Source organism: Rattus rattus, chromosome 17 (genome assembly GCF_011064425.1).
Source record: "Rattus rattus isolate New Zealand chromosome 17, Rrattus_CSIRO_v1, whole genome shotgun sequence".
In the NCBI taxonomy this organism is placed as follows: domain Eukaryota; kingdom Metazoa; phylum Chordata; class Mammalia; order Rodentia; family Muridae; genus Rattus; species Rattus rattus.
The window spans coordinates 39,372,840-39,399,171 of record NC_046170.1 but is presented as its reverse complement, the minus strand read 5'-3'; the positions used below and the strand labels follow the sequence as shown (position 1 = coordinate 39,399,171).

The window sequence follows — 26,332 nt, the reverse complement described above, 5'->3', positions numbered from 1 at the left end:
TAGCGACAGTCACTCCGAAGCTGGCCCAGGTGGTGCACAGCCTGTAACCCCAGCTTTCGGGAGGCTGAGGCAGGAGGATCTCCGGGTTCAAGGCCAGCCTGGACTACATACTGAGAGCTTTCCTCTTAAAAGAACGCCTGGCACGGCCTCAGACTTGCCCTCCAAATTATCGCCTGAGAGCAGGGCTGCTCTTGTCCTTGAACGACTGTCCCACAGGTAGCCATAGCTCGCTCTCCCATCTGTTTCCAAATATCCAGATGCAGAGAGACCCAGGACCTATCAAGGGCCAGCACTGGGCTTCAGCCTTGGCATGCCATGGCCTCCTAAGCCCCATGAGTTCCTATTACCTTAAGGGGTCCTAAATGGGGCCAGGAGAAACAGGGGCCACCACTGGTAGAGTGATCAGAGAGGACTTCCTGGACATGGCGGCCTGACTTTACAGTGGGACCGAGCCATGGGCACTCGAGGGAGCACAGGGCTCCAGTCTGCCCTTCTGGAAACTATTCACACTTCAGCCCCAGCCCAGAGATTCCTTTCTGAGAGGGAGTTGCGTGGTCCTGCCTGAGCCCAGTGCCTCACCTCTGGGCCGGTGGTCCGTCCATGATGATGTTCACCCACAGGATCTGCATGGCGTTGAGGGGGTTGGGCAGGTTGCACACGGTGGACAGGGTGATGAGGCTCAGGGCTGCGATGCTCCTGTTGGGCACAGGCGACGGACAGCCCGTCAGTGCATGCACAGGATGCAACACCCAGTGAGTATGGAGGAAGGATCGTCTCTGCTTACGTGCTCAGCTGGAAGCGGACAAAGTTCTTGATGTTGTAGAAGATGCCCTTGCCTTCCTCCACTGCGCTCCTGAAAGGGAAGTGAGAGCGTTTGTAGGCAAGAGGTCTGGGGGCGGCTCAGCCACACCGAGTGGTCAGCCCAGGTGCAACAGGGCAGGTAACCCTTGCTGGCACACTTGGGACACACTGGTTAAGTGTGTCCCTTCTTGTGCAAATCCTGTGTGTGACCCCCTCTCAACTGGAGCCAGGGCCCCATCGGTCCTCGGGATGGTAAGAGTTCAGTGCAGCTTGACAGCAGATGAAAGAACCCAAGGTCCACACTGGAGGCACAGCCAGAGATCCATCGCTGTCCGTCTGTCTGTCTGGTGTGTATGCACCGGAACGTGTTTGGATGTCCTGCTGTCTCTCTGCCTTACTCCTGTGAATCAGTGCTTCATGAAACCTGAAGCAAAGCTATCAGCTAGCAAGTCCCAGGGATCCAACTCCCTGCCCCTCACAGTGCCAGGATTACAGGGGCGCCCATGGCTATGTCTGTGAGCTACACAGACAGACAGACAGACAGACAGACAGACAAACACATCCACATCCCCGCACAATCATGCTTGGAAGAGTATTTTTAAAACTTTAAAAAAAAAAAAGGTGTATTAATTATATATAAGTACACTGTAGCTGTCTTCAGACACACCAGAAGAGGGCACCAGATCTTATTGCAGATGGTTGTGAGCCACCATGTGGTTGCTGGGATTTGAACTCAGGACCTCTGGAAGAGCAGTCAGTGTTCTTAACCACTGAGCCATCTCTCCAGCCCAGAAGAGTATTTTTAATGGTGGAGAAACTTTGCTCCAGTGGTACTTTTGTTATTAAAAAATACCCTTCTAAGTGTTCTGTGCTCTAAGTATTGTGACTTAAGAGCAAAGTCTTAAAGCTGGCTAAAATTAAACCCACAGGAGGACAATGTCAATCCTCCTGCTTCCACCTCCTGAACAGAGGTTATTGTGCCTCCAACCATGGCTTTTATTTATGCAAGTGTTTGTAAGTGTGAGGCCAGAGAACAACCCTGAGTCTCATCCCCAGGAAGGCCGCCCTTTCTGAGACAAGATCTCTGATTGGCCTGGAGCTCGTCAATCAGGCGAGGCTGGCTGGTTAGTAAGCCCTGGGGCTCCCTGACAGCCTCTACCACCCTGCCTGCATTTTCATGTCGACTCAGGGTGCCAAATTCATGTCCCAGGCTTGCAGGCCAAGCACTTTGCTGACCGTGCCATCCCTAAGCCCCCAAGCATGATTTCTGATGGCTGCCTCTGGTTACTGGTTAATCAAGTGGCTCTAGGCCTGTGGTTCCCAACCTGTGGGTCATGACCCCTTTGGCAAACCAATCTCCAAAAATAATTCACGTTACGATTCAGAACTAGCAGAATTCTAGTTATGAAGTAGCAATGCAAAAACTTTATGGTTGCGGTCACCACAACCTGAGGAACTGTTCAAGGGTCTCAGCCTGAGGAAGGTTGAGAACCACTGGCTTGGCTTCCTTTATATTCCAGTGACGGCAGGACAGGCAAGCCTTCCTTGAGAAACTCCACACATTTGGAGTAGGGGATGAGCCTAGGATGTAGCTCTCTCCCCAGGGGTTCTCCCCTGAACCCCACGAGAACCCCTCCATATCCACCACAGTACATTCTGGGGGTGCTGGTATGGAAACTCACATAATGGCCGAGAAGTCATCGTCCACCAGAATCATGTTGGCAGCCTCTTTGCTGACGTCTGTTCCTGTCTGTCCCATGGCAATCCCGATGTCTGCAGACTTCAGGGCAACTGAGTCATTCACTCCATCCCCCGTCATGGCTACAATTGCCCCCGACTCCTGCAATGCCTGTGTGGAGAGCAGGTGGTGGAGGCTCGCACGCAGTCCTCCTTAGACCCTTTCTGATGCCCTCCCGGTTGTACCATGGGCAGTAGCCATCTATCAGCTAGAAGCTGGGGTCAACTGGCCTAGTCCCAGTAGCTCTACTGCAGGGGCATAGCCCTGAACATCTCAGCTTAGTTTCTTCAGGGCAAGTGACAGTCACCATGCTGGCCTCACAGGACACACGGCTAGGGCTCACATATGGCTTGTAAAAGGCACTCATAGTGAGCAATTAACCAAGCCAGTTCTTGGGGCTAGCAAGATGTCTCATCAAGTAAAGGAGCTTTGTCACCAATATTGATGCCCTGAGTGATTCCCATAGGAGAAAATGAATTCCCACAGGTTGTCACGTGACCTCCACACATGCCCTGGGGTATGTGTGTACACCCACATTCATATATAAAATATATATATATTATATATATATATTTTTTTTCGGAGCTAGGGACCGAACCCAGGGCCTTGCTAGGGCCTTGCTCTTGCTAGGCAAGCGCTCTACCACTGAGCTAAATCCCCAACCCCTATATATATTATATATATATAATTCTCTCTCTCTCTCTCTCTCTCTCTCTCTCTCTCTCTCTGAATAGGATCTGTAGCTCAGGCTGTCTTGTATCTCACAATCCTGGGTACTGGGATGTCAGTTGTGAGCCACCATGCATTAATTATTCAGTGCTAAAAACTAAATATCCCAGAACCCCCTCAAACAGCCCCCAAAGAACAAAATACAGCAACCAAAGAACTGAGCAAACTTCCAGGTACAGATGTGGGGAAAGGCCTGAAACTCGGGCTTCCGGTTGGCAAAGAGAAGAAGCCAGGGGCAGCTCCGTGCCAACACCTGAATATTTTCCCTGTGGTCAGTGGACCCCGGCTTTCCCACACCCACATTCAAAGGGCCCACTCCGGCTTTAGCTGTGAACTACCTATCCCTCTTGAGGTGGCATTTCCCAGCATCCTTTGCAGCTAAACGAGTGATGGCATTTTGCCCTGTAAATGGGGGTGGGTGCGTGGGATGCACGTGGCTGCCTAAAACCTAGAGAAGGGAGCTACAGCCAAGGCCAGCTGAGCCGCTGTCTCCTTGGCACATTCCTGTCACTTGACCAGCTAAGAGCCTGCCACCCTGGACGGTCCCACCCTGGATGGCCCCCGTCATTTGACCCAGTTACCTTTATGATTTTAACCTTGTGCTTTGGGCTGGTCCTGAAGAATACAGACACCTGGCACAGGGAGTCAAAGAGCCATCAGTGGACATGGGAGCCGGAGGACCCCTCCGTCCCCGCCCTGTCTGCCCCCAGGACAACCCACCTGCCTCACTCGGGCTGCCAGTGCGCCCTGCTCCGTGCCCTCCACCTCCTCCCCGGACATAGCTTTCAGCTTCTCGTCGCACAGGCCGATGGTTCTTCCTTTGAGAGAGTCTGGGCTGAGGAGTGGATCCTAGGCCTGAATGGTGGCCCTGACCCACCTGGCATTTGACACAACTGACTTTAGCCCATCTCAGTGTCCGACATAACCACGGTGAACCGACATATACCCATGTCAAGGAAACTATGCAAATCCTGAGGCCACGCTGCTGGGAAGTGGTATTACTGGCGCCTGACATGAGAGCCCTGATACTCTGGCCTGTGACCTCCCAGCACTGGGCTTTAGTGGGACAGAGTCAACATGACCTCTCCTAATCATAGTGATGGGAGAAGGCAGCAGAGGCCGCTGGCCCACTGCTGATGGAGACACTTGAGCATCAGAGTGGTCCTATGACTTGTCAAAACTGCCCAGCCAGTGGAGGAAGCCAGACTGAAATCACCCAGTATAGCACGCCAGTTGTGTATGGACATCACAGCTGAAAAACCCCTAAACGCATAGTAGGTCCACCGTTTACATGTCGACTTTCCTCTTTTCGGACACGAGGTGGAGCAGGGGGCACTGGTCTACACAGCTCAGAGCCCTTTCAGCTGGGCATGAGGCCCCTTCCCTCCCTTGTCCTCACCCTGGTTACCTATGGCCAAGGCTGTCTCCAGAGCATCCCCTGTCACCATCTTAACTGACACACCAGACTCCGAGAGGACCTGGACCGCTTCCTTCACGCCAGCCCTTGGGGGGTCGATGATGCCCACCAGACCGAGGAATGTCAGCCTTCCCAGCTCAGGTCCAGACGCCAGGGCCAGCACTATGAGAGACGGACAGCTTGGTGGCAGCTGGGGACTATCTTCTGTCCCTAGCAAGCCCTGCTGTGGCTCTTGGGGCAGCATAGGCACGCTAGACGGGGAAGCGCAGGTGTGGGAGACAGCCTAGGTCACATAAGGTAGCAGCTGTCCAGCAGCAGCCCCTGGGAGCTTGCGTACAGGCACCTGGGACAAACCCTTCCGAGCACAGCCATCTATCCCCAGAGTAGGGAGGTCGAGGTAACGGGTGGGGTGAGTTTCGCCTCTCCTGTCCCATGGAGTACAAGCCCTCCAGGGTGTTCTCAGGTTATTTTCTCCAGCAAGGGACCGGGTGGCAAATGACACGAGGGTTTTAAGATCAGCTTGATGGGGAAGACACTGACCACACAGCCGAGAAAACTTCAAAGTGGCCATGAGATGGCGGGTCTCCCTCAGAGCTCAAAGTTTTCATGGCAGAAGGCAGGGAGCGAGCTAGTGCCTGAAATTAGTTCACGGCACAAATTTCGTTTGTCCTGGGGAACGTGATCCACCCCTGGATCAGCAGGGGTCATGGGTGACTTGGGCAGCCTATCCTGACTGTGAAGTTTCACACTGGGCCTTGCTGTCAAGCCCACCCCTGCCTGCCATTCTGGATGGTGGCAGGTTTGCCCAGGGCCCTACTCTCAAGCATCCCAGCGACACTGCAGGCAAACTCCAAGGCCCAGGGAGCGGCAGAGGAGACACCAACCCCGCAGGCCGAGCGACCCCATCTTCTTCTCTTCCTGCTGACAATAGGACTTCTGCTGGGGTGTCAGAGGCAGTGGGATGCCCCCATTGTTATACATGCTGCAGTGATGGATCACTTCCTCAAAGGCTCCCTTCATGAAGTAAACGTCTTCCCCATCCTTAGAAAGAAAAGGAAAAGAATTCGCCGCCACCGGGTGCTTCCTCCTGCACAGACAGCTGCCCCACCCTTGAGCCTTTACCAGAAGCCCCCAAAACACACAGGTCCCCCGGGTCTACACCTGGACGTTCCAGTGCAGGTCAAGAAGAACCTGAGACCCCCACATTGTGGCTGGATCAGGGTCCCCACTGTGACCACCATGGGTCCGAATGCCCAGTTCATGGCTGTCATATTTGGAAGCTCCTAGAAAGTGTGGGGCACACCACCCTCTCCCCCAGGTGTCTGTGCCTTCTTTTGGTTTGAGGGAAGGATGGCATGCCAGACACAGTGTATTCCTACCATGCCAGCTCTCAGATACTGAGGCAGGAGGTCCCCGAGTTCCAGGCTGCCCTGGGCCCCTTAGTGAGACTCAGCTCAACAAAAGCCAAACTTACCTCATTCTTCAGGCTGCACCTCACTGCCATCCACTTCTGCTCTGAGCTGAAGGGAATTTCCTTCTTCCGTATGTAGGAATCTTTGATGCTGCCTAAGTTCATCTGGGGTGTAAGAGGGAATGCTTTCAGGGCGTCCTCCTGAGCCAGGCTGCAGTGCTAAGCCTTGCCTGTGTAAACCAACATTCCAAGTCCAGAATGCCCGAGTGATGGCCGCGGGATGGAAGGCTGCCTGTTTTCAGAGGTCTCACCCAGGAAAACAATTTCTTTTCTCTGGTCCCAGAACCAAGCCTTTGCCTCAGCTCCTTTAGAAACTTCTGGGGGAACAAAGACTTCTGGGAAGGTGCAGCCTGGGGCCTGCAGGGCCATCATTGTGTGACAGTCTTTGAAGACTTTGGGGCCTGTCACTCACCAGGTCAAACTCAGTTTTCCAAAAGCAAACCAGTGTTAGCTGGGCAGCTCAGGCACTAGAGATAGTGTTTGTGAGGGAAGGGAATTCCAAAATTCTAGTAACAGCAGGAGGCGTGGGAATGACTTGGGAAAAGGCAGCTATGAGGACCCTGGTACCCTGTTGACACAGGGTGTCACACTGTATCTCTGACTGGCCTGGGATTTGCTATACACACCGGGCTGGCCTTTTACTCACAGAGATCCGCCCAGCTCTTCTTCCTCAGTGTTGGGATTAAAGGGCATGTGCCTGGAAAGCACTCCCCATCCCCTCGAAGCACAGATAAGCCTGTAGCCTCACAGTAGTGAGGAATGCTGTCCTCTGAGAAAGGCGGCTATCAGTGTCTTCATCAGAGAAGTGTGACTCATCCCAAGAGACCCTCAAGGTGAGGCCTGTTGACATTCCCTCAGGAGGAGGAGTAAGACCCTTAGCCCCTTGTCCAGGATTCCAGTTGCCTCATCAGGGGTTCTAGCTACCCCCTCAACTCCACCCCAGCTGCAGCAGGGACATGCTAGAGTATGTAAGGGGCAGAAGGTTCCCTGCAGGGGACACAGCAGATCAGGGGTGGGCTCTACTCTGCAGCTCAGGGGATGTTACACCCATGCTGGGGTGGGCTTTGCAGGGGCGTGGCTGTTAGCGGTCATCATGCTACCTCCAAGCAAACCCAGTGAACTCAATTAGGGTCAGAGTGTGGCTCAGTCAGCCGCAATGCCCTGGGTTCTGTTCCCAATACCTAAAACTAAGTAACGAAATTGTGGAAGTGATACAAGAGAGGGCTGGGCAGATGTCTAGGTCCGGGGAGACGACTTTGCAGGTAAGAGGCCTCGCTGTACATGAGGACATGAGTTCAAATCCCCAGCACCCACCCATGTGGGCAAGTCAGTGTCCTCTATGGGAGCAGAACTGACAGAATCAGTACAGTGATATGAAAGAGAGAAAAGAAAACACAAATTTCTGCTTAATATATGGTGTATATAGGCACACACATTCCTAACAAAGCAGGGCATGTCAATTATAGTCCTTGCTTCTGTAACAGGTCATGTGACCTTAGCTGGTATTTATAACTCCCTTCCGCTGCGACCCATTCTGTATTTCCTCCACCCTCAGCAAGCACCCCAGCAGGTCTTGGCTCTTTGCCTGGAGGAGTGACCCATACCTTCATCCCTGAAGCATCTGAATCTTTGTCATTCTGCCCAGATTAGGGGGTTGTAGTTTTCCATTGACTTTAAGCACAGGACACGGTAGGACCAAGAGACACCCTAAAGGATCCCCGCCACTCCTGACATAATGCTCTTCACTTCCACTGTGGAGAGGCAATCTAGTTTCCTTGGTTATGGGGGATCGGTCAACTCTTTCTTGGCCTGTTGGCTCTGGGCCCACAGCGGCCAGGGGGAAGGCTGCGCTTCCGTTTTAGTGGAATGTTTGTTGTGGCTCCTAACGGGAGTTCATTCTACTTTAGAACCACACTTCTAGGCTGACAAGTGGTCTTGTGTGTTGTCACCTCTGTGCTGTTGGGGATGGGGAGGTAACAGGAAGATTTCTGGGGACTGCTCACTGCCAACCTGACTCTAAGTTCAGTGAAAGACCCTGTGTCAAGGGAGCAAGTGGAGGGTCACAGAAGACACTAACGACCTCTTACCTTCATGCCCAGCACCACCAAGGCCCCTTCTGTGGGCTGCCCCATTATGGCATTCTTCCTGACGACAGCGTTGTTGGCGACGCAGCCTGCCTGAAGGAGTGGTTGCAATATCTGCAGTCAGCACTGGGAACCAGCACCCGGGCCCTGGGTTCAGTCACACCATGAAAAAGCTGGACACCGCAGGCATGGCCTTACCGCTGGGCCAGGCTATGAGAGTTTCCTTCAAATAAGTCAGCGACATACGTGTGTGCTCTCCTCCCCTCCCCCGGACTCAGGCGTGGAACTTGGCACCTCTCACATGCTGGGCAAGTCTACTCCCACTGAACTGTACCCCAGCCTTAAGTTTTAGTTTTTCGTTTTACAGTTTGAGGTCGGGCTTGCTAAGTTGCCCAGGCTGGCCTTGAACTTGCAGTTCTCTTGCCTTAGCCTCTTGAGTAGCTGGGACGCCAGGCCTGTACCACCAGGATAGGAAATGGCTTAGGAGCAAGGCTGACTCCAGAAGCTGTCATAGGGGAGCGCCTGGCACAGGGGTCTGGGGACTGAGGTGGGGTGGCGGGGTGGCAGTGACCACTAGTAGGTCTCAACTCGGGGTCACACCATGCTTGGTGTGTGACTACACACGGGGAGGATGGGCAGACATCACTAAGCCACAGGCCTATGGAAGTGTTCTGCAGCCGCTGGCTTAGGGAAAAATCTAGACACTGACAGAGCGTGAGTAGCGGCAGCTTCTCTGTCACACTGGGGCTGAGCTCAATCCTCTGGTGGTGTCTCTGAGTTTATTTCTGAGTCTGTAGGGCTGGAGGAGGGGCCTGAGGGGAGGGAAGGCAACAGAGTAAGGCCCACGTGAGAGGAAGGACTGGGGAAGAGGGAGGCTCTGAATCCCTGGAGGCTGCCTGCCACTCAGAGAGGGCAGATGACTGAGGTGGAGGAGGATCAGAAAATTCCCACCCATGAGCCCAGTCAGGCTCCAGCCTTCCTTTCCCCTCTGCCTTCTTACCCACTTAGGGGTGATGTCTGAGCGGACCCCTGAGGTCAGTCAGTCAATCACCTCCCCTTCCATTTCAGGTAAGCCATGCACTGTTCCACGATGGCCACCCACTTCTCACCTCCACCAGCTTCCCCACTGACACATTGCTGAATCCTTTGATTACTTCCTTGGAGGGGAGAAGACACACAGTCCCTTCGCCACTGTATCCAATGCCACTGACCTGGAAGGACATGGCAGGAGGATGTCATCAAGCCCAACCCCTCCCCCAAACCCTGGATGACACAGGTTCCCTCCCCTAGGGTCTACCCCAGAGCCATAAGGCTACACGTGAGGATGGCCCTGCAGACTGACGGCTCTGTCGGTCCAGGACCTCTTCCTGATACTGGAGGCTGTGTGTGCTCTTGGTGGAGGCTGTGTCCACCCAAGGGCCACACAAGCTAAGGTGCACACAGGGCGGGCTTGGAAGAAACTGCACCCTAAGCCAAGAAGGAACACTTGGCTTCTGCAGCTCATAAACCACTCTCAGTCAAGGCAGTGGGGGCCGAAAAGCAAGCAGCCATGTAATGTTTACAGATCAGCAGGACAGTGTGCCAAGACATCGTGGTTAAGAGAGTGCATACTGGTCTTATAAGGGAACCACGTTCAGTTCTGAGCACCACCACTAGATGGCGTCAAACTGCTTATAACACCAGCTCCAGGGGCTCTATCGCCCTCTTCTGGCCTCCAAGGTCACTGCATTTATGTGCACACACATAAACCGAGGTGGGGAGGTGGGTGGAAGGGTGGGGAAGAAAACTTTATGGACGAGAGCAGGCCAGGCCTGGGAGCCCCTACTTGGTAATCCTTTGCTCTGGAAAGTTCCATAGAAAAATATGCCTACCCCAAATTGCTGGTTAAGAAAGTGTACAGCTGTTGGGGATTTAGCTCAGTGGTAGAGCGCTTGCCTAGGAAGCGCAAAGGCCCTGGGTTCGGTCCCCAGCTCGAAAAAAAAAAAAAAAAAAAAAAAGAAAGTGTACAGCTGTGCCATGGGAGAGGCAGAGGACAGTGACTCAGGGTCAGTTTGTCATGGGTGGTAACAGATACTTCTGTAGCTTTTAAATTTTGTAAAGAGCTGGGCGTGGTGACTCATGCCTGGAAACTCCGTCATATGGGGAGCTGAGACAAGAGATTTACTACGCAGTAAATCCTGGGCTACACAGTGAGTTCAGGCAACCCTCAGCGCCACAAAATCAGGCTGGGATGTTAATGAGGGGCTGGGACTGTGGTCAGTAGCACCGTGCCTGTCTAGCATGGAGGAGACCCTGGGTTCCGTCCTGCAAATATATAAAACGTAAAATTTGACAAAGAACAAAAGAGGAGCAGAGTGGGTGGTGGTCTGGGCTTTTAATCCCAGCACTTTCGAGGCAGAGGCAGGTGGATCTCTGAGTTGGAGGCCAGCCTGGTCTACAGAGTGAGTTCTAGGACAACCAGGGCTACACAGAGAAACACAATCAATCAATCAATCAATCAATCAATCAGGTCATCTTAAATTGGTCACAATACTTCCTTACACCAACCTCCAAGGGATTTATTTCTTCCTTGCTGTTCTAGAGGACTCTGCCATTTCCCTGGGCAGGAGAGGGCTGGCAGGGCACGCATGCCTTGGTCTCCTGCCTTGTGAGAGAACACGAGGCTTACCTCGGCATGGAAGCCATCGGACGTGACAAGCTGGGTTGCTGTCATTTCGTTGGCTGTCAGAGTGCCCGTCTTGTCAGAGCAGATGACGTTACAGCAACCTGGCACCACAGAGGTTTAGAGAGGTGAGCTGTCAACCGAGATTGGGTGACATACGTGCTGGAAGCCCCAGGTTCCTACAACCCCACACGGTCGCCTGGCTCAGTCTGCATAGGCGGGGGAGCCCTCACCGAGAGTCTCTACAATGGGCAGCTTCTTCACGATGACCCGCTTCTTAGCCATCCGCAGCACCCCCAGGACCAGCGTCACCATGACAACGATGGGCAGCCCCTCTGGAATGGCCGCCACGGCTAGACTGGGGAGAAAAGTCGAACCAGACGTAATGCACCAAAGGGTGATATGAGTCTCAGCTGGTGCTGGTGATGACGATCTCATCTAGCAAAGTTTGTCTTTGCCCCCAGCGAACACTCATTTTCTAATCCCACAATGCACTGGTCTCCTTCACGGTTTCTGCCCTGACCGAATTCCTGCTAAACTACATCCCTGACATGGGAGGGGCCTCATCAGGCAGTCACGTGTTCGTGTGAATCGGTGTCTGCCGCGTCTTTTAGCATTTCAACCATTGTCATTTATGAGAATTGCGAGGTAGAGTTTTTGGGGAGGCACCTCAATCAGGACACTAGTGAAGGTGTCCGCTTCTGGCAGGCAGACTCTCCTCTGGGTCCCTTGAATTTCAGTGGTCACTGGCTCATTTAGTGGGTTTACTATTTTTCCTGAGGCTACCAAAGAGACAAAAGCAGAGGGAGCCCCCTCGCCCACTGTGGGCACACCTTCCTAAGAGTAGATCTGATGCCCACTCGCTTCCTTAATGTCCCCACCCAGCACTGTGACCCCTGCCAAGCTGAGATCCCAAGAGTGGAGGAGAGTGGAGATGTTCGACTTGTAACCACAGTGAACTCTCAAGTGCTTTCATTAGAGGGCGCTGCCCGCAGTAATTTCCAAAAAGGGACGCCTTGGGTTGTGGGAGTGAGAGGGAAAGCTGTTACCTGAGAAAAGCCACGCACAAGGTGAGAGAGGTCAGCCCACGCCATACTGAGCATAGGAGCCCTAAGGCCAAGCCTGCCCAAAGCAAACTGTCACCCAGAGGTCAGGGACAAGCGAATTGCCAGATCGACTATCCTTCCCAAGAAACGGGAGGCCAGGTATTGTTTTAATACAGTTGCTATATTTGTGTTTTTTACAAGGAGCTCAGGCTGGCCTTGAACTCACTGTGTAGCTAAAGATAACGTTGATCTTACTTCCTCCAGCTCGAGAGTATGGGGATGAGACATAAACACAACTACACCTGGTTTCCGTGGTGCCAGAGTGGAACCCGGGTCGGTCGTCAAGCATGCTAGGCAAGTGCCTTCCCAACTGAGCCCCAAGTCCAGCCTTACAAGGACTTAATTTTTAAGCATCAGTGACAGAAAATTTTAAATGTGACAGAGTTTTCATTAAAAGCCATTTCTGGCTACATTGATGCAGGGGCAGTCACTTCTTCCCCTCTCTACACCTCTCAGGCTGACACGTGCTAAGGGGACAGGTGTGAGCTCATGAACATCTGCGAGGACCGGACCCTCACTGGCCTGGGGCAGGGTGAGCATTGGTCTCAGGCCGGTGAGTAGTCAGAAGAATTGACAGTGACTCACAAGTCCTTCATCACCCCCGCACCTCAGTGCACTCAATGGTGCAGAGCATCATGATTGGGTTGCCCGTGGAGAAAACAGAGGGAAGCCGGTGAAGTGACTCGGGTGGGAAAGATACTCTCCACCCAGCTCTCGTGGCCTGAGTTCTATCTCTGGGATCCACACAGTGGAAGAAGAGAACTGATCCCTGAAATCTGTGCTCTGCCTGCCCACCCTCAAATACATAAATGGTTTTTTATTTGTTTTTTAAAAGCAGTGTGTGATGTAGTATGGGTTTTCTGGTCTAAACAGCCTGCTGGCCAAGCATGGTGGCTCAAATGCTCACACCTGCAATCCCAGCATTCAAGAGGTAGAGGCAGGGGGATCACTATGAGTGTGAGGACAGACTAAGCTATGTCATTAGACCCTCATCTTAAAAAAGCGTGCACATACACACACACACACACACACACACACACACACACACACAGAGAGAGAGAGAGAGAGAGAGAGAGAGAGAGAGAGAGAGAGAGAGAGAATATGAATAGATGAATAGTGTGACCTTCCACCCGGAGACAATGAGCCATTCAGAGACAAGTTATATAAACCAGGATTACTGAATTTGGCTGGGGAGGGGGGGTGTCAGTTTCCATGGTGACAGCGAAGCCAGTTTCCTTGGTTTTATGGCCTGGGCTGGATAAACTGGCTAAGCAAACATTTACTTTAGATTATGAGGGGGACACCCCCATATGTCAAGAGATGGGTGTAGTGCACACACCTGGATATGCACATAGCATAAAAAAACCAATCCACAAACCAATAAAGATCAGGAGAGACCAGGAAGAGCAAGTTCCTAATTATCTTTAACACCGCTCTGGCCATGAGGGGCCTGAGGTAGAGTTCCGAGTCAGTGGTGCTCCCTCTCTGCTATTCTCTCCTTCCCGGTCCTCTCCTCCTGTTATTCTCTTAACTGACTCCCGACAAAACAACCCTGGGCACTTTCCTAGTCCCAGGTCCCTTCCCAGCTCCCTCTCAGTCTCTGACAGCATTTCCCACAGAGGCCAGCATTTCCCATGGGGGCCAGCATTTCCCACAGGGGCCAGCATTTCCCACAGGGGCCAGCATTTCCCATGGGGGCCAGCATTTCCCATGGGGGCCAGCATTTCCCATGGGGCATTAATACAGCGTGGATGCTGAATGGTGACTGCATTGTTTGTTAAGACTTATTTATTTTTTTACGTGCATTGGTGGTTTGTCGGCATGTATGCCTGTGAAGGCGCCAGATCCCCTGGAATTGGAGCTACATAGAGTTGTGAGCTACTGTGTGGGTGCTGGGAATGGAGCCCAGGTCCTCTAGAAGGGCAGCCAATGCCCTAACCACTGAGCCATATCTGCATCCCTGGAACTGCATTGCTAACCCACACTTAAAACTGTCCACATTTATTTTCTCCTCCAGCCTAAAAAGCCCACGAGGGCCCAAGGCACGAGGCTCGGTCAGTGCTTCGATGATGTAACAGCCAGCCATTGACACTCAGTCAATATTTGTAGGCCAACGGCGGCTGCCAGCTGCCGAGGGTGGGAACGGAAATTTAGCAAGTGAAGTGGTCCCATCCTGCACCAGGCGGGATGGCCCAGAGTCTTCTTCACTCTGTAGCCCTGGGCGGTTGTGGAGCCTGAGTCTCAGTGTCCCCGCTTGTAAAATGGATCATGTGTCACCTCACGGGGCTGAGCAAGGACCAGCTAGGGTCACGTGTTCAGTTCCTGGTCCTAGTATCAGAAGATCCAGGTTCCCACTCTTGGGTACCCCGAACCTTGGGCTCAGTGCCCAGCAGGGAATATACCAGGTACATATCAGAAGTTCAAGGCTAGATAAGAAGTTTAGAGCCAGCCTGGTCTACACGAGATCCTGTCAGAGACAGAGAGAGACAGAGACAGAGACACAGAGACAGAGACAGAGAGAGACAGAGACAGAGACAGAGAGAGACAGAGACACAGACACAGAGACAGAGACACAGAGACAGAGACACAGAGAGACAGAGAGAGACAGAGACAGAGACAGAGACAGAGACTGTTGGACTCATCCACGTCCTAACCCTGGATGTGTGGCTGACCTTATCTGAGGACAGGGTCTTGGCAGATAATCGAGCCAAGGGAAGGTGTTGTGCTGATCTTCTATGGTGCAGGGACGGAGCCCATGGCTTTGCACGTGCCAGTGATATTCTAACACTGAGCTCCGCCCTGGCCCATCAGAGTCTTTGGACTGTCAGCCTGATAGGATAGAGGAATCAACAGGAGATTAGCAAAGCACACCTCTGGGTGTAAGAGGATTGGCTGGGAATGTGTGGGGGCAGTGCCACCGCAAAGGGCCTAGATGGGATGAAAGAGGACGGCCAGGGGCACCTACACATCTCCCTGATTAGGGGCCTGCTACGCCTTCCACCATAGCACCCGGCTCACCACAGAAGCAGGGAACCCTTTGAAACCTTGAGCCAAAAGAAGTTGTTGTTCCCTTACTTCCTTCCCTCCTGGGTTTTGTCACAGTGACTAGAAACTGATAAACGAGGTCGTGCCCTGTCTGTGTTGGGGTCACACTCTTATCTAGACAGGCTACTGTGTGGCCCAGGCTCTCAGCGGGATAGACCCAAGTCCTCACCAAGAGGGATGAAAAGGGGTGCATGCCCCCTCCCACGTGCCACTGGAGACCCGGTTTGGTAGGCCAAAAAGTATCTCCCCCATCCTCGCCTGCCCTGCGGGATGCCGCCCGCTCTGCCGGGGAGGGGTCCTGGGAGCCTTGACCACATACCTGACCCCGATAGTGAACATGCTGAGAAGGGGTTTCCCTTGCACCCAGCCAACCAGCATCAGGAGACCTGCAAGAGACAGGACAGCATCAGTCTGGGCTCCTGCGTATCCCCAGTGTCTCCTTGTGCTTTCAGTGGCTTCCTGAGGGACCCCCTCTGTGAATTCAAACCCTGGGAATAAGTAGTGATGTCAGGAGCTTGAAGCTACAGGGCTGGAAAGGAAGGAAGGCTTCACATTCCTGGCCCAATCTCCAGAACTGGGGGATGGGGGTGGGGGAGAGTAGTTCAAAAGGAATTAAGCTGGGTATGTAGGCATGGTGACTCGTATTTATCCCAGCATTCTGGAGGCTGAGGCAGGAGGATAGCCATGGGTTTGAGGTCAGCATGGACCTTGTTTCAAATGAACAAAAACAAACAAAGAAAAAAGAACCCATACCCACCCATCTTTTCTATTTAAAGAAAGCCCATTCTATTAGAAAATGAAATCCCATCTTAATCCTCTCCTCTCTCCCGCCCAAAAGATTCTGGCCAAGTTTAGGATGAAGACTCTCAGGCTCACACTGGGTTGTCCTCATTTATATAGTTAGTCCTGTGAGGGCTGGGGTACGTCTCTCTTGCTTTCTCTTGTTTTTGTTTCTCAGGGTTGGGGATGGATCCCAGAGTCTCACACACAGACACCAGCAAGCTCTCTACCACAGAGCCACGCCCCAACCCCTCGGGGTCACTGTTTTTTTAAATACATCTTAAGTCCTGATTAAATTTCCTCTTTCTCCTTTGCGGGTCAGTTATCAAATGTTTGCTAAGCACTAGGCATTGTGCTGGGCCCTGGAGGTGTGGGGAAGAATTGGCCTGAGTCACCACTGGGAACCAAGAACAAATTCACAAGATGTTCCAGCAATAGAGAAAAGGACTGAGAGATGTTGAGCCTGGACCCTGTTGTTTGTCTGTTGCTCTCTCACCCTCTCCACTGTCCAGCGTGCCTTTCTCTTCCTGAATAAGCTATCCCCACATCTCTCGCCATTCACGAGCTTCTGGTCCAATTCTTAGTTCCAGGATATAAGAACCTGGAGCTCTCAATGGTTACCTTCCCCGATTGAAGTCTTTCCTCTAACAGTGTCATTATGGGATCGGAAGGGTCATGGAGGATGGGCCCCTTCCTAATGGCTCTGCCTGTAGCTCTTGGTAGAGACAGGGCATTCTGATCTGCTCCAAAGTTGAGACCATCACAGGCCCTTGCCTCTTTCCTTATGGGTTAATCCAGTTGGGTCTGTCAATCACAGCTAGAGACCAGAAGTCCTTCTAAGGAATAATTATCACCTTAATGACATAATGCACGGTCCCTCCCTGGAAAATGCCCTAACATCAATCCTCCACGGAGCCTCACCAGGCAACTCTGATGAGTTGGCCCCACTCCTGAGTCCTTGTAGGGATAATCTCTTGTGTATTGTGTGGAAGCATCATCTGTCAATAAAGAGCTGAATGGCCAATAAGCTGAGGCAGGATTAGTAGGTGGGACATTCTGCGGGGGTGGGGGTGGGGGTTGAGGAATTCTGGGAAATAGAGAAGCGTGAGAAGATTCCTCACTCAGACTCTGAGGGAGCAGACATTTGAAACTGAAGAGAGGTAACTAGCCACGGGGCAGACATAGAATAGTATAAATGAGTTAATGTAAGTTTCAAGCTAGCAGGGAACAAGCCAAAATTATGGCCTAGGTATTTTTTCAATAACAATAATTCTCCCATTTGTTATTCGGGAACTGGGGGTAGGTGGAAAAGCCCTAACTCAGAGAAGTAACATTTCCTTTCTATTCTTTTCTCTTTCTTTCGGGTACTGACCAAAGCCAGAACATTTTTCCTCTAGTGCTCTGGGCTTTCTTGTTCGCTTTCTGAAGCTACCCCTCACCCTCTCTTTCTTCATGGAGGGACCTGTTGACCTCCATGGCAGGACATTCTGGTCTAACTCTAGAAAGACATGGGCATCTACCTTCCTCTCCCCTGACATGACTCTCCCTGAAAGATGTTCCATTATTTTCTCTCAAATTTTAATAAAAACTGTCCTCAAGCTCTCTTCTAAACTCATTTAAAAATTCTTTTATTGCTGGGTGATGGGAACACACACCTTTAATCCCAAGACTTGGAAGGCAGAAGCAAGTGGATCTCTGTGAGTTTGAGGCCAGCCTGGTCTACAGAGTGAGTTCCAGGACACAGCCAGGGCTGCACAGAGAAACCCGGTCTTGAAAAAAATCAATCAATCCATCAATAATTTTATTAATGAGACTAAGAACTCAAAGAGGGGACTCCAATTTCACTAGTATGGTGGTTTAAATATGGTTGGCCCAGGGAGTGGCACTATTAAGTGTGGCCTTGTTGGAGGAAGTGTGTCACTGTGAGGGTGGGCTCAGGGGCCCTCCTCCTAGCCACATGAGAGCCAGTGTTCCCCTGGCTGCCTTCCAGTCAAGACGTAGAACCCCAGCTCCTCCTGCACCCTGCCTGTCTGGATGCTGCCATGCTTCCTGCCTTGATGATAATGGACTGAACCTCTGAACCTGTAAGCCAGCCCCAGTTAAATGCTGTCCTTATAAGAGTCGCCTTGGTCACAGTGTCTCTTCACAGCAATGGAAACCCTAAGACACCCAGAAGTGTGGCACCCAACACAGAACCACTGAAGTTTCACCCGCACGGCCCTGCTGGGTCTGCAGAGCCCATCAGGAACCAAGTTCACTCACCGATGATGCCAAAGGAAAAGACAGTCAGTTGCTTGCCTAGCTTGTCCATGCTCTTCTGTAATGGAGTTTTAGGTGTCTGCAGGTCGAGGAGGAGGAACCACTGTGAGTGATCTTGGGTACCATGCACATATGTTTGATAAACACAGTAAGTTTCTCTCTCTCTCTCTCTCTCTCTCTCTCTCTCTCTCTCTCTCTCTCTCTCTCTCTCTCTCTCTCTCTCTCTCTCTCTCTCTCTTCTCTCTCTCTCTCTCTCTCTCTCAGGGGGGGGGGAGGTATCGAGTTCTAAGGATGACTTCCGGGAATTGGTTTTCTCTTTCCCGTGTGACAGTCATAAGGTTTGGTGGGCGGTAAGTACCCCTACCCATTGAGCTATCCGGCCAGCACACGGTGCTGAGTTTTAAGATTAAAAAACGAAAAAGTATGCTCCCAAATCCAGTGTCCTCCAGCTTTCTGTAGGTGGGCAGGGCTGACTGGCTTAGAACAAGTCTGATGGAAGCGGTGGCTGGCCACCCTCAGCCCTGCTTTTCTGCCTCCCCGAAGCCCTCAGTCCCGCAGCCCCGCAGCCCCGCAGCCCCTACCTCTTCTGCCCGCATCATCTTGAAAACTTCTCCAAATTGAGACTGCTCCCCGGTTCCGATCACGACCCCCTGTGCGGAGGAGAGAGGGAGGTAAGGTAACGCGGGGCCTGGGGCCGCACTGGCAGGATCCGGGGCTCTGTTTACCTGACCCTTCCCGCACTGCACCAGCGTCCCCATGAAGACCACGTTGCTCAGGGTGCTGAGATCCCCGCCGCCCGCCAATGGGCTGTCCGTTTTGCCGCATGGCTCCACTTCTCCTGTGAAGCTGGATTCATCCACCAGGAGGTCTGTGACCTGGGTGGGCAAAGGTGAGATCCTCAGATCCCCTCTTGCCCTTCAGAGGCCTCAAGGATTGGAACAGTACCCAAAGCTTTGACAGACGTTAGGCAGGGAAGGGGCCTTGGAAAGCCAGACTCAGAAAAGCTTGGCGCTCTGGGCCTCTCCTTAAAGACATGCAAGTCTCACACCCTGTTTAATGCTATTTGCAACGTCAGAATCGGCAGAAAACGTGGCTCGACTGCTCGCTGGAACAGTTCTTTGCCTCTCCAAGCCCCTGGGCCTGCCTCCCACCCAGCACCTTTCACCACTGTGAGAGCCGGGTGGTAACTGAAGGCTTCACTCTGGATGTGGAATGAGCTTCTCCAGGGGTCTGTGTGTTGTCACTGAGCTGTATAGGGGGGGACAGGCCCAGTGAGGTAGCTCAGCAGGTAAAGACACAGGGCAGAGAGAAAAGCCGCTGTGGAGGCCAGGCAGAAGGACAGACCTCAGCTGAGACCTCAGGACGGGAAGGGTCAATGTCCCAGCAACACCTAGGAGACAGCAGTGCCTCTGGGTGAGTCAGGCCTGGCTTATAGCTGGGATCCTTCCTGTTTAAAACAGCTAATTCCTGTCCATTTAGCCTTCAAGGTCAGCCCCAAAGCGGTTGTCTCCAAGGAGCCCTTCCTGCCCTCCGCAGTCGGGGCTGGGTTCTTGGGTCCCAGGTCTTTCCGTAAGACGCTTCCAACAGCCATTAAACAACCATCCCCAAGGACAGGCTCAGGCCTGTTCTTCCAGGCTGTAACCCAGGAGCCCAGGGTCATGTCTGTTCTCTGCTGTATTCTTGGTACCCAGTATAGAGCCCTGCACATAGAAACACAGGTCAGCTGGGGCTGGCGGTGCTGGAATGCCATCTAGAACTTGGGTGACTGAGGCAAGAGGACCAAAAGTTCAAAGCCAGCCTGGACAGTTTAGTGAAACCTGTCTCAAACTAAAATGCAAAGGCTAGAGGTGTCACTCAGTGGTTGTGTCACTCAGCGGTTGGCATGGGCTTAGCATGCACAAGGCTCTGGGTCCCCACCTCAGTGCTGGAGGGCAGTGGGTGCAAGGGAGGGGCTCTGGAATGGATCCTCCCAAGACACTGACACCACCTTCTTCAGAATGTATAGATGTGTTCCCCAGTTTTGCAGAGGGTACTTGGCAGGTGCGACAGGCCCTCTGAAATGGGGAGCTGATACTGATATAAGGGTAATGGCATCCCAAGATCCTTAGGGAGGACAAGTGATCAGAGAGGGGCTAAGGGTTAGAAGGAGCCATAAGAATGCAGGGAACTGGCACCTCTGGTCACTGGGAAGCTCCTGGTCTCCAGGGCTGGGGGAGGAGGGAAGAGGGAGGAGGGAAGAGGGAGGAGCATGCCTTGCCTATACTTGGACCCTGGGCTCGTTACAGCAGCTGCTGGCACCTGGTAGGCAGAAGGGACATAGAAAGACAGCGGGACAAGAGTTGGGTAAGAAGAGCAGCTCAGGTTCAAAGCTACCCCAAGTGCCACCTTGGGAGGCTGTACAGCCCTATAGGCTATGAGGAGGTTCCAAGAGAGACTCCCACAGGGTCAATAGGCTCCTTAAATACAAGCATAACCACACGTGTTAGTGCCGGGGAAACGCTCTAACAAATGTGTCTTTACGCAGCTTCAATTTGAGGGGACATCCCAGGGTGTGCAGACAAAGCCAAGATGGCAGTAACATCACTAGCGGGGCCAAGCTGGTAGGGCTACACCACAGTTCACACGGCTCTGGTGGCCTAGAGTGCAGTTTGCAGTCTATGATCATAGATAAAACACTGGTCTCCTCCCAGGAGCCTCTGACAGAGCGTCTGAACGAGAAGGTGCGGAGGACACAGTCTCAGGGGATGAGGCCGGGGTTGGGTGGGAAGAGACATGAGTGAGTCCAAGGCAGAACTGAGGACATAACCCACATAGCCGTAGCGTGACCAAGGCGGCTGTGCTGGAGGATGGAGCCCACAAAGGCTCTCTCCTTTCCTGGGCCACGTGTGTACTTCTGCTCACTCCCCTACAATCCTGCCCCTAGTAAGACCTCTCCATAAAGCTTACTTGGAGTTGTCTTCGCTTTAGACTCCACAGCCAGAAAGAATAGCCAAAGAACTTTTGCCTCTGTTCCCACTCAGGGGAGCAGAAGGTAAGGCTTTGGGACACCATACAACTGTGCACAGGCTATTGTGGGTCCTGTCTTGAAGCTTCTGAACCTCCTGTTCCCGGAACTCACTGGTCAGGGCTGAGCACTCCCACGTCTCAGAGCTTAATGGCTGATAAAGGTTTTCTGCCGTGAATAAACAAAGCTATTGATTGTCCCAGGGAGCTGCAAAATGCCAACAGGGAGATGTGCGGAGCACGATGGTGTCATCTTTGAGTTCCCAATACGTGCAGGTGTTGCTGAAATAAACATGAGGCTGCGAGAGCAGGTAGCAGCAGTCCGGGCGATGCTTAAACTGACCTGGAAGCCTGAAGTCTACTCAGGGATATGTAAGCTTAAATCACCCGCCAATACCTGGGCTATTACAGGCGGTGGATTATCTGATTCTCTGAGCAGTCTGGACAAATGTCTGTTATGTAGTGAGACGCTGGGCCAGCCCAAGGCTCTCCTGTTCCTCACACAGACTGAGTTTATGAGCCAGCCAGTGTCCCCACAGTTCTCTATCTACGAAGCGACTTAATCCTCCTAACAGCTCCGGGCTGTTACCACCTCCTGTGATACATTTAAAGAAACTGAGGCACGAAGCGGGTAAGCAGAGAGCTCCAGGTTACTTCACACTTGGCATTTTAGGTGCTGAGTTCAAAACCAGCCTCATGTGCAGCCCCTCTCATGGCTGTGCCTCTTCGCCTCCCAAGAACACTTGCGGCAGAAAGAGCTCCGCGTCCTCAGAACTCCATGGATAAACCTCGGTTACTTTCCATTCATCTCACTGAGAGCCTAAGCAGTACTCGTTTGTTCTTGGGAGAATCTGTCGCTCGTGTGACTGCCCGCCCAGTCCTTTCTCCAGAACGTAGCATCATCTCACACTGCCCCATGCATGCTACTAGAATCTTCGAGGTGTGAGAGGCGACATCTTCACCAGGGTCACCAAACCAGACCTCTGCTGCACTTGGTGGCTCTCTGCCTCAGTGTCCCTCTTTGCTATGAAGCAGCCCATAGCCCACCCAGTCCTGCCCTGGATGGTTTTAACATTGTCATCTGCTTAGTAAACCACATTCCCTGGGTGGGGAGATAGTTTAGTCAGTAAAATGCTTGTCTTGCTAGTACAGGGACCTGATCTGAATCCCAGACCCATGTAGGAAGAAAAGAGAGAAGACAATGACAAGGAGGAAGACGAGGAAGGGGAGAGGGAGGAAAAAAAGGAGGAGGAGGAAGGGGAGGAGGAGCAGGGAGGGGAGGAGGAGGAAGCAAAGGAGGAAGGGAGGAGGAAAAGGAGGAGGAAGGGAAGAGGAGGAGGGAGGGGAAGAAGAGGGAGGGAGGAGGAGGAAGCAAAGGAGGAAGGGAGGAGGAAAAGGAGGAGGAAGGGAAGAGGAAGAGGAAGGGAGGAGGAAAAGGAGGAGGAAGGGAAGAGGAAGAGGAAGGGAGGAGGAAAAGGAGGAGGAAGAGAAGAGGAGGAAGGGGGGGAAGAGGAGGAGGGAGGAAGGAGAAAAGGAGGAGGGGAAGAAGAGGGAGGGGAGGAGGAAGCAAAGGAGGAAGGGGAAGAGGAGGAGGAGGAAGGGGAGGAGGAGGAGGGAGGGGAGGAGGAGGAAGCAAAGGAGGAAGGGAGGAGGAAAAGGAGGAGGAAGGGAAGAGGAGGAGGAAGGGGAAGAAGAGGGAGGGGGGGAGGAGGAAGCAAAGGAGGAAGGGAGGAGGAAAAGGAGGAGGAAGGGAAGAGGAAGAGGAAGGGAGGAGGAAAAGGAGGAGGAAGGGAAGAGGAAGAGGAAGGGAGGAGGAAAAGGAGGAGGAAGGGAAGAGGAGGAGGAAGGGGAAGAGGAGGGAGGGGAGGAAGGAGAAAAGGAGGGAGGGGAGGAGGAGGAAAAGGAGGAGGAAGGGAAGGGGAGGAGGAAGGGGAAGAGGAGGGAGGGGAGGAAGGAGAAAAGGAGGGAGGGGAAGAAGAGGGAGGGGAGGAAGGAGAAAAGGAGGGAGGGGAAGAAGAGGGAGGGGAGGAGGAGGAAGCAAAGGAGGAAGGGGAAGAGGAGGAGGAGGAAGAAGAGGGGGAGCAGGAGGAAGGGGAGGAGGATATAAAGGAGCAAGGAAGTAGGAGGAGGAGAAGGAGGGGGTGGAGGAGGAGGAAGAAGGTAGTGGTGGTGGCCCGCAGCTGCTGGCACGGCAATAGCACATAATGGTAATCCCAGAGCTAGGGAGACAGAGACAGGCAGGTCTGCGGGGCTAACTGTTCAGCCAGTTGAGGCTACTTAGCGAGCCCTGGACTCAAGGAACACAGTGTCTGAGAAATGACACCCAAGATGGTTCTGCAGCCTCCAGGCTCGCATGCACACACACAAGCTTGCACACATAATGCACAAACCCCCACATACCCAAGATGTGTTAGGCCAGTGCTGGCTGCCGCCCTCCCCGCCATGCAGCTGTGTTTCCAGCTCCCTAGAGGATACTCAACTAAAAGAACAGATTATAATAAATGGTCTCTCGGTCTCTATCTGTCTCTCTGTCTTTCTCAAGAGAGAAGACAATTACTAATATTTTTGGACCAGTGTTGACAATGAGTAACCCATCTGGAATGGAAGCCACACAGCCAGGGGAACCTCAGTTCTAGAAGAAAAAGCTGTTGGGTAATGGTAGATTTGGGGGTCCCTGCCACTGCCTGTACACCAGGGCCAGCAGGCTACGGGGTCGAGTGGTGCTCACCTCAGTGAGTCGGATGTCGGCAGGGATCCGGTCTCCCATGGACAAGGACACAACGTCTCCTGGAACCAGGTCTCGGGCGAGCATGTGCCGGAGCTTGCCGTCTCTCAGGCTGTGTGGGAGAGGAGGCAGCATGGTGACCCCCCATTTCATGCCCTCTGACAACTAGATGAACAGATCGACTTGGCATTTTTATTGAAGGCGAACTCTCGAGACCTTTCAGTCCCACTTTTTAAACTCTTGTATCTCAGAATACTTCGGGAAGACATATGGCTACTGAGAGGCCCTGGGTCTCCTGAGAAATGAGGCTACTGGCTCTGGAAGGTTCAGTGGGCAGAGGCCATCTAGTTATGGCCTTCAATGTCACCTGGGAAAACACACTTGATGCTGAGATGCCCTGGCTTGGAGGCCAGGAAGGAAGGATACCGTCAGGGCGGTAGCTTCAATGCCTGGGACGCCTGGCCCTCCTCAGTGCATAACTCCACACCTATGACTGTATGGGGAGGTTTCTACTGCAAATGTCCTCCTTCTAGTTCTCCTAGCTCAGCAGCTAAGGAGAGCTAGGACAAGGTCTCTGCCCAAACCCTCCACTCAGGCCTTAAGCACACCCATTTCCGTGGTCTTTTTAGACCTTGACAGATGGAGTAGGAAACCCCTTCCTCCTGGCAGGAGACTTGATTTTGCTTAGGCCTTCTCCCTCCTCTACAGCCACCTGTCTATTTAGCTAGTGGGCCATACCTGGGTATAATCATCAGAGTGGTTCCCTCTTTGCCTGTGACAGGCTTAGACATGAGCACATCACAGAGCCCCTGACTGGTGAGACACGAGGCGTTGGCTGGAACTTGTGAGAAAAGTTTCCTTGCCCTGTACACACAGTCTCTTCGGTGGGACCTTAATATGTTTGTGACCGTGATGGCTGGAGCTGTGGCAGCCACCTTGGACCCTCTAGGGAAGCCAGTCAGAATGAGGAGGCAAGGCCAAGCCCATGGCACCGTGTCAATCAACCCCCACTCTGATCCCTTGCTATGACATGATATCGTTTCCTTGTGTTCTGCACAATAAAATTTTCCATTCTTTGTAGCCAAGAACACCAGGTTCACTCCTGCTGTTCCACAGGTTCTTCCTTCAGTGTCCTCCCTGCCTTCAGTGTCCTGTCAGGGTTGCCTGGTAATAATCAGAGCTGTCCTTGTCCCCCCACACCCCTGCCATCTCCCTGTGGGTTATGTTGGTTTGATGGTTTGGGATTTGGAAGTGGTGAGCACCGGCTGCTTCCCATTTATCCCATCTCTTGCCTCACAACACTGTCTTTACTCGTGAGGAGGACGCCGAGTTCTCGGAGGCCTGCAGTTCCCCCCACTCCTCTCACCAGTGTGGTCTCCTTGCCGAGCACCTCATCGGGTCCTTGGCCCTGCTTTGAAAGGGAAATGGTCTCTGAATTGGCCTCAGGGCTCTCGCTAACGCACCATACTATGGAAAGGTCAAGACTTGGTATTTAAGCTTAAAGTCCGGTCATCATCATAGATCACTCATTTCTGGATGCTCAGCAGATAATGTCACCTGTCTGGGTTTCTAACAGCCTCGCCCTTCAACAGTGAGTAAACCCAGATAGTCATTGTCCCTTACAACTCCTGGGATGTTCATCCTGCCTATGGGTCATATTTCCTTCACCATCCCAACTGTGCCCCTCTTCCTCGGTCTTGCATTTGTCTGTCACTGTGTCTGTCTGTCTGTCACATGCAACCCATAACTGCTGGCACCTTGGAAGAACAGATAGACCCATGACCCACGAGGCTTTCCTCTCATCTAAAGCCCCAACTCATGCCGTGGGTGTTCCTGAAAACCTCCGGGCAGGCTCAGAGCCGAGCTGACTGTCCTGAGTCTCCTAACATCTGAGGCCATATGGAACCTCTAGTCCTCCATTATGATCAGCACAGGTACTGAGGAGACCCAGCCACATGTGGGGCCCTCAGTCAGGTCTGTGGGTGAGCTACTTCAGTTCTCAGGGTAGCTTGTGAATTCTACATGATGCCCTTAAAAGCTGGCCCCAGAGCCGGAAGATGGCTCAGCAAGGTCAAACCTGACTACCTGAGTTTGACCCCTAGAAGCCCATGGCAGGAGAGAACTGGCTCTCCCAAGTTGACCTTACACATACCACGGCATGCAACACTGATTCAAATACACACAAATAAGTAAATCTCTAAAGAAATGTAGTTGGCCCCTAATGTATTCAGACTCCTCTCTATCCAAGCACCTCATCACGTCTACATGCTTACTTTAATAAAATCAAAGGGGGGTTGGGGATTTAGCTCAGTGGTAGAGCGCTTGCCTAGAAAACCCAAGGCCCTGGGTTGGTCCCCAGCTCCGGAAAAAAAAAAAAAAAAAAAAAAAAAATAAAATCAAAGGACAGATAATAAGGACTCTGCCTCCCCAGTCAGCCACACTTGGGGCTCTTCTTAGAAACCATGGCTAGAGACCCCACATTGTTCAGAGCCGGTTAGACGATACTTCCAGA

At 52.6% G+C, this 26,332-nt stretch overlaps 1 protein-coding gene across 1 annotated transcript in view; it reads right to left on the bottom strand.

The window, feature by feature from the left end:
- Atp2c2 (ATPase secretory pathway Ca2+ transporting 2) overlaps positions 1 to 26,332 on the bottom strand; it is a 58,754-nt gene that overhangs the window by 3,757 nt on the left and 28,665 nt on the right. Inside the window, exons 7-23 of the mRNA XM_032887561.1 lie at positions 23,824 to 23,932; positions 18,818 to 18,967; positions 18,674 to 18,742; positions 18,096 to 18,171; positions 15,373 to 15,439; positions 11,136 to 11,260; positions 10,909 to 11,006; positions 9,350 to 9,451; positions 8,244 to 8,333; positions 6,160 to 6,261; positions 5,570 to 5,726; positions 4,677 to 4,847; positions 3,989 to 4,086; positions 3,850 to 3,900; positions 2,484 to 2,650; positions 785 to 853; positions 580 to 696 (exon numbers count right to left, since the gene is read on the bottom strand). Coding sequence (XP_032743452.1) covers positions 580 to 696; positions 785 to 853; positions 2,484 to 2,650; positions 3,850 to 3,900; positions 3,989 to 4,086; positions 4,677 to 4,847; positions 5,570 to 5,726; positions 6,160 to 6,261; positions 8,244 to 8,333; positions 9,350 to 9,451; positions 10,909 to 11,006; positions 11,136 to 11,260; positions 15,373 to 15,439; positions 18,096 to 18,171; positions 18,674 to 18,742; positions 18,818 to 18,967; positions 23,824 to 23,932 — 1,818 coding nt within the window. The remainder of the gene's footprint in view (positions 1 to 579; positions 697 to 784; positions 854 to 2,483; positions 2,651 to 3,849; positions 3,901 to 3,988; positions 4,087 to 4,676; positions 4,848 to 5,569; positions 5,727 to 6,159; positions 6,262 to 8,243; positions 8,334 to 9,349; positions 9,452 to 10,908; positions 11,007 to 11,135; positions 11,261 to 15,372; positions 15,440 to 18,095; positions 18,172 to 18,673; positions 18,743 to 18,817; positions 18,968 to 23,823; positions 23,933 to 26,332) is intronic.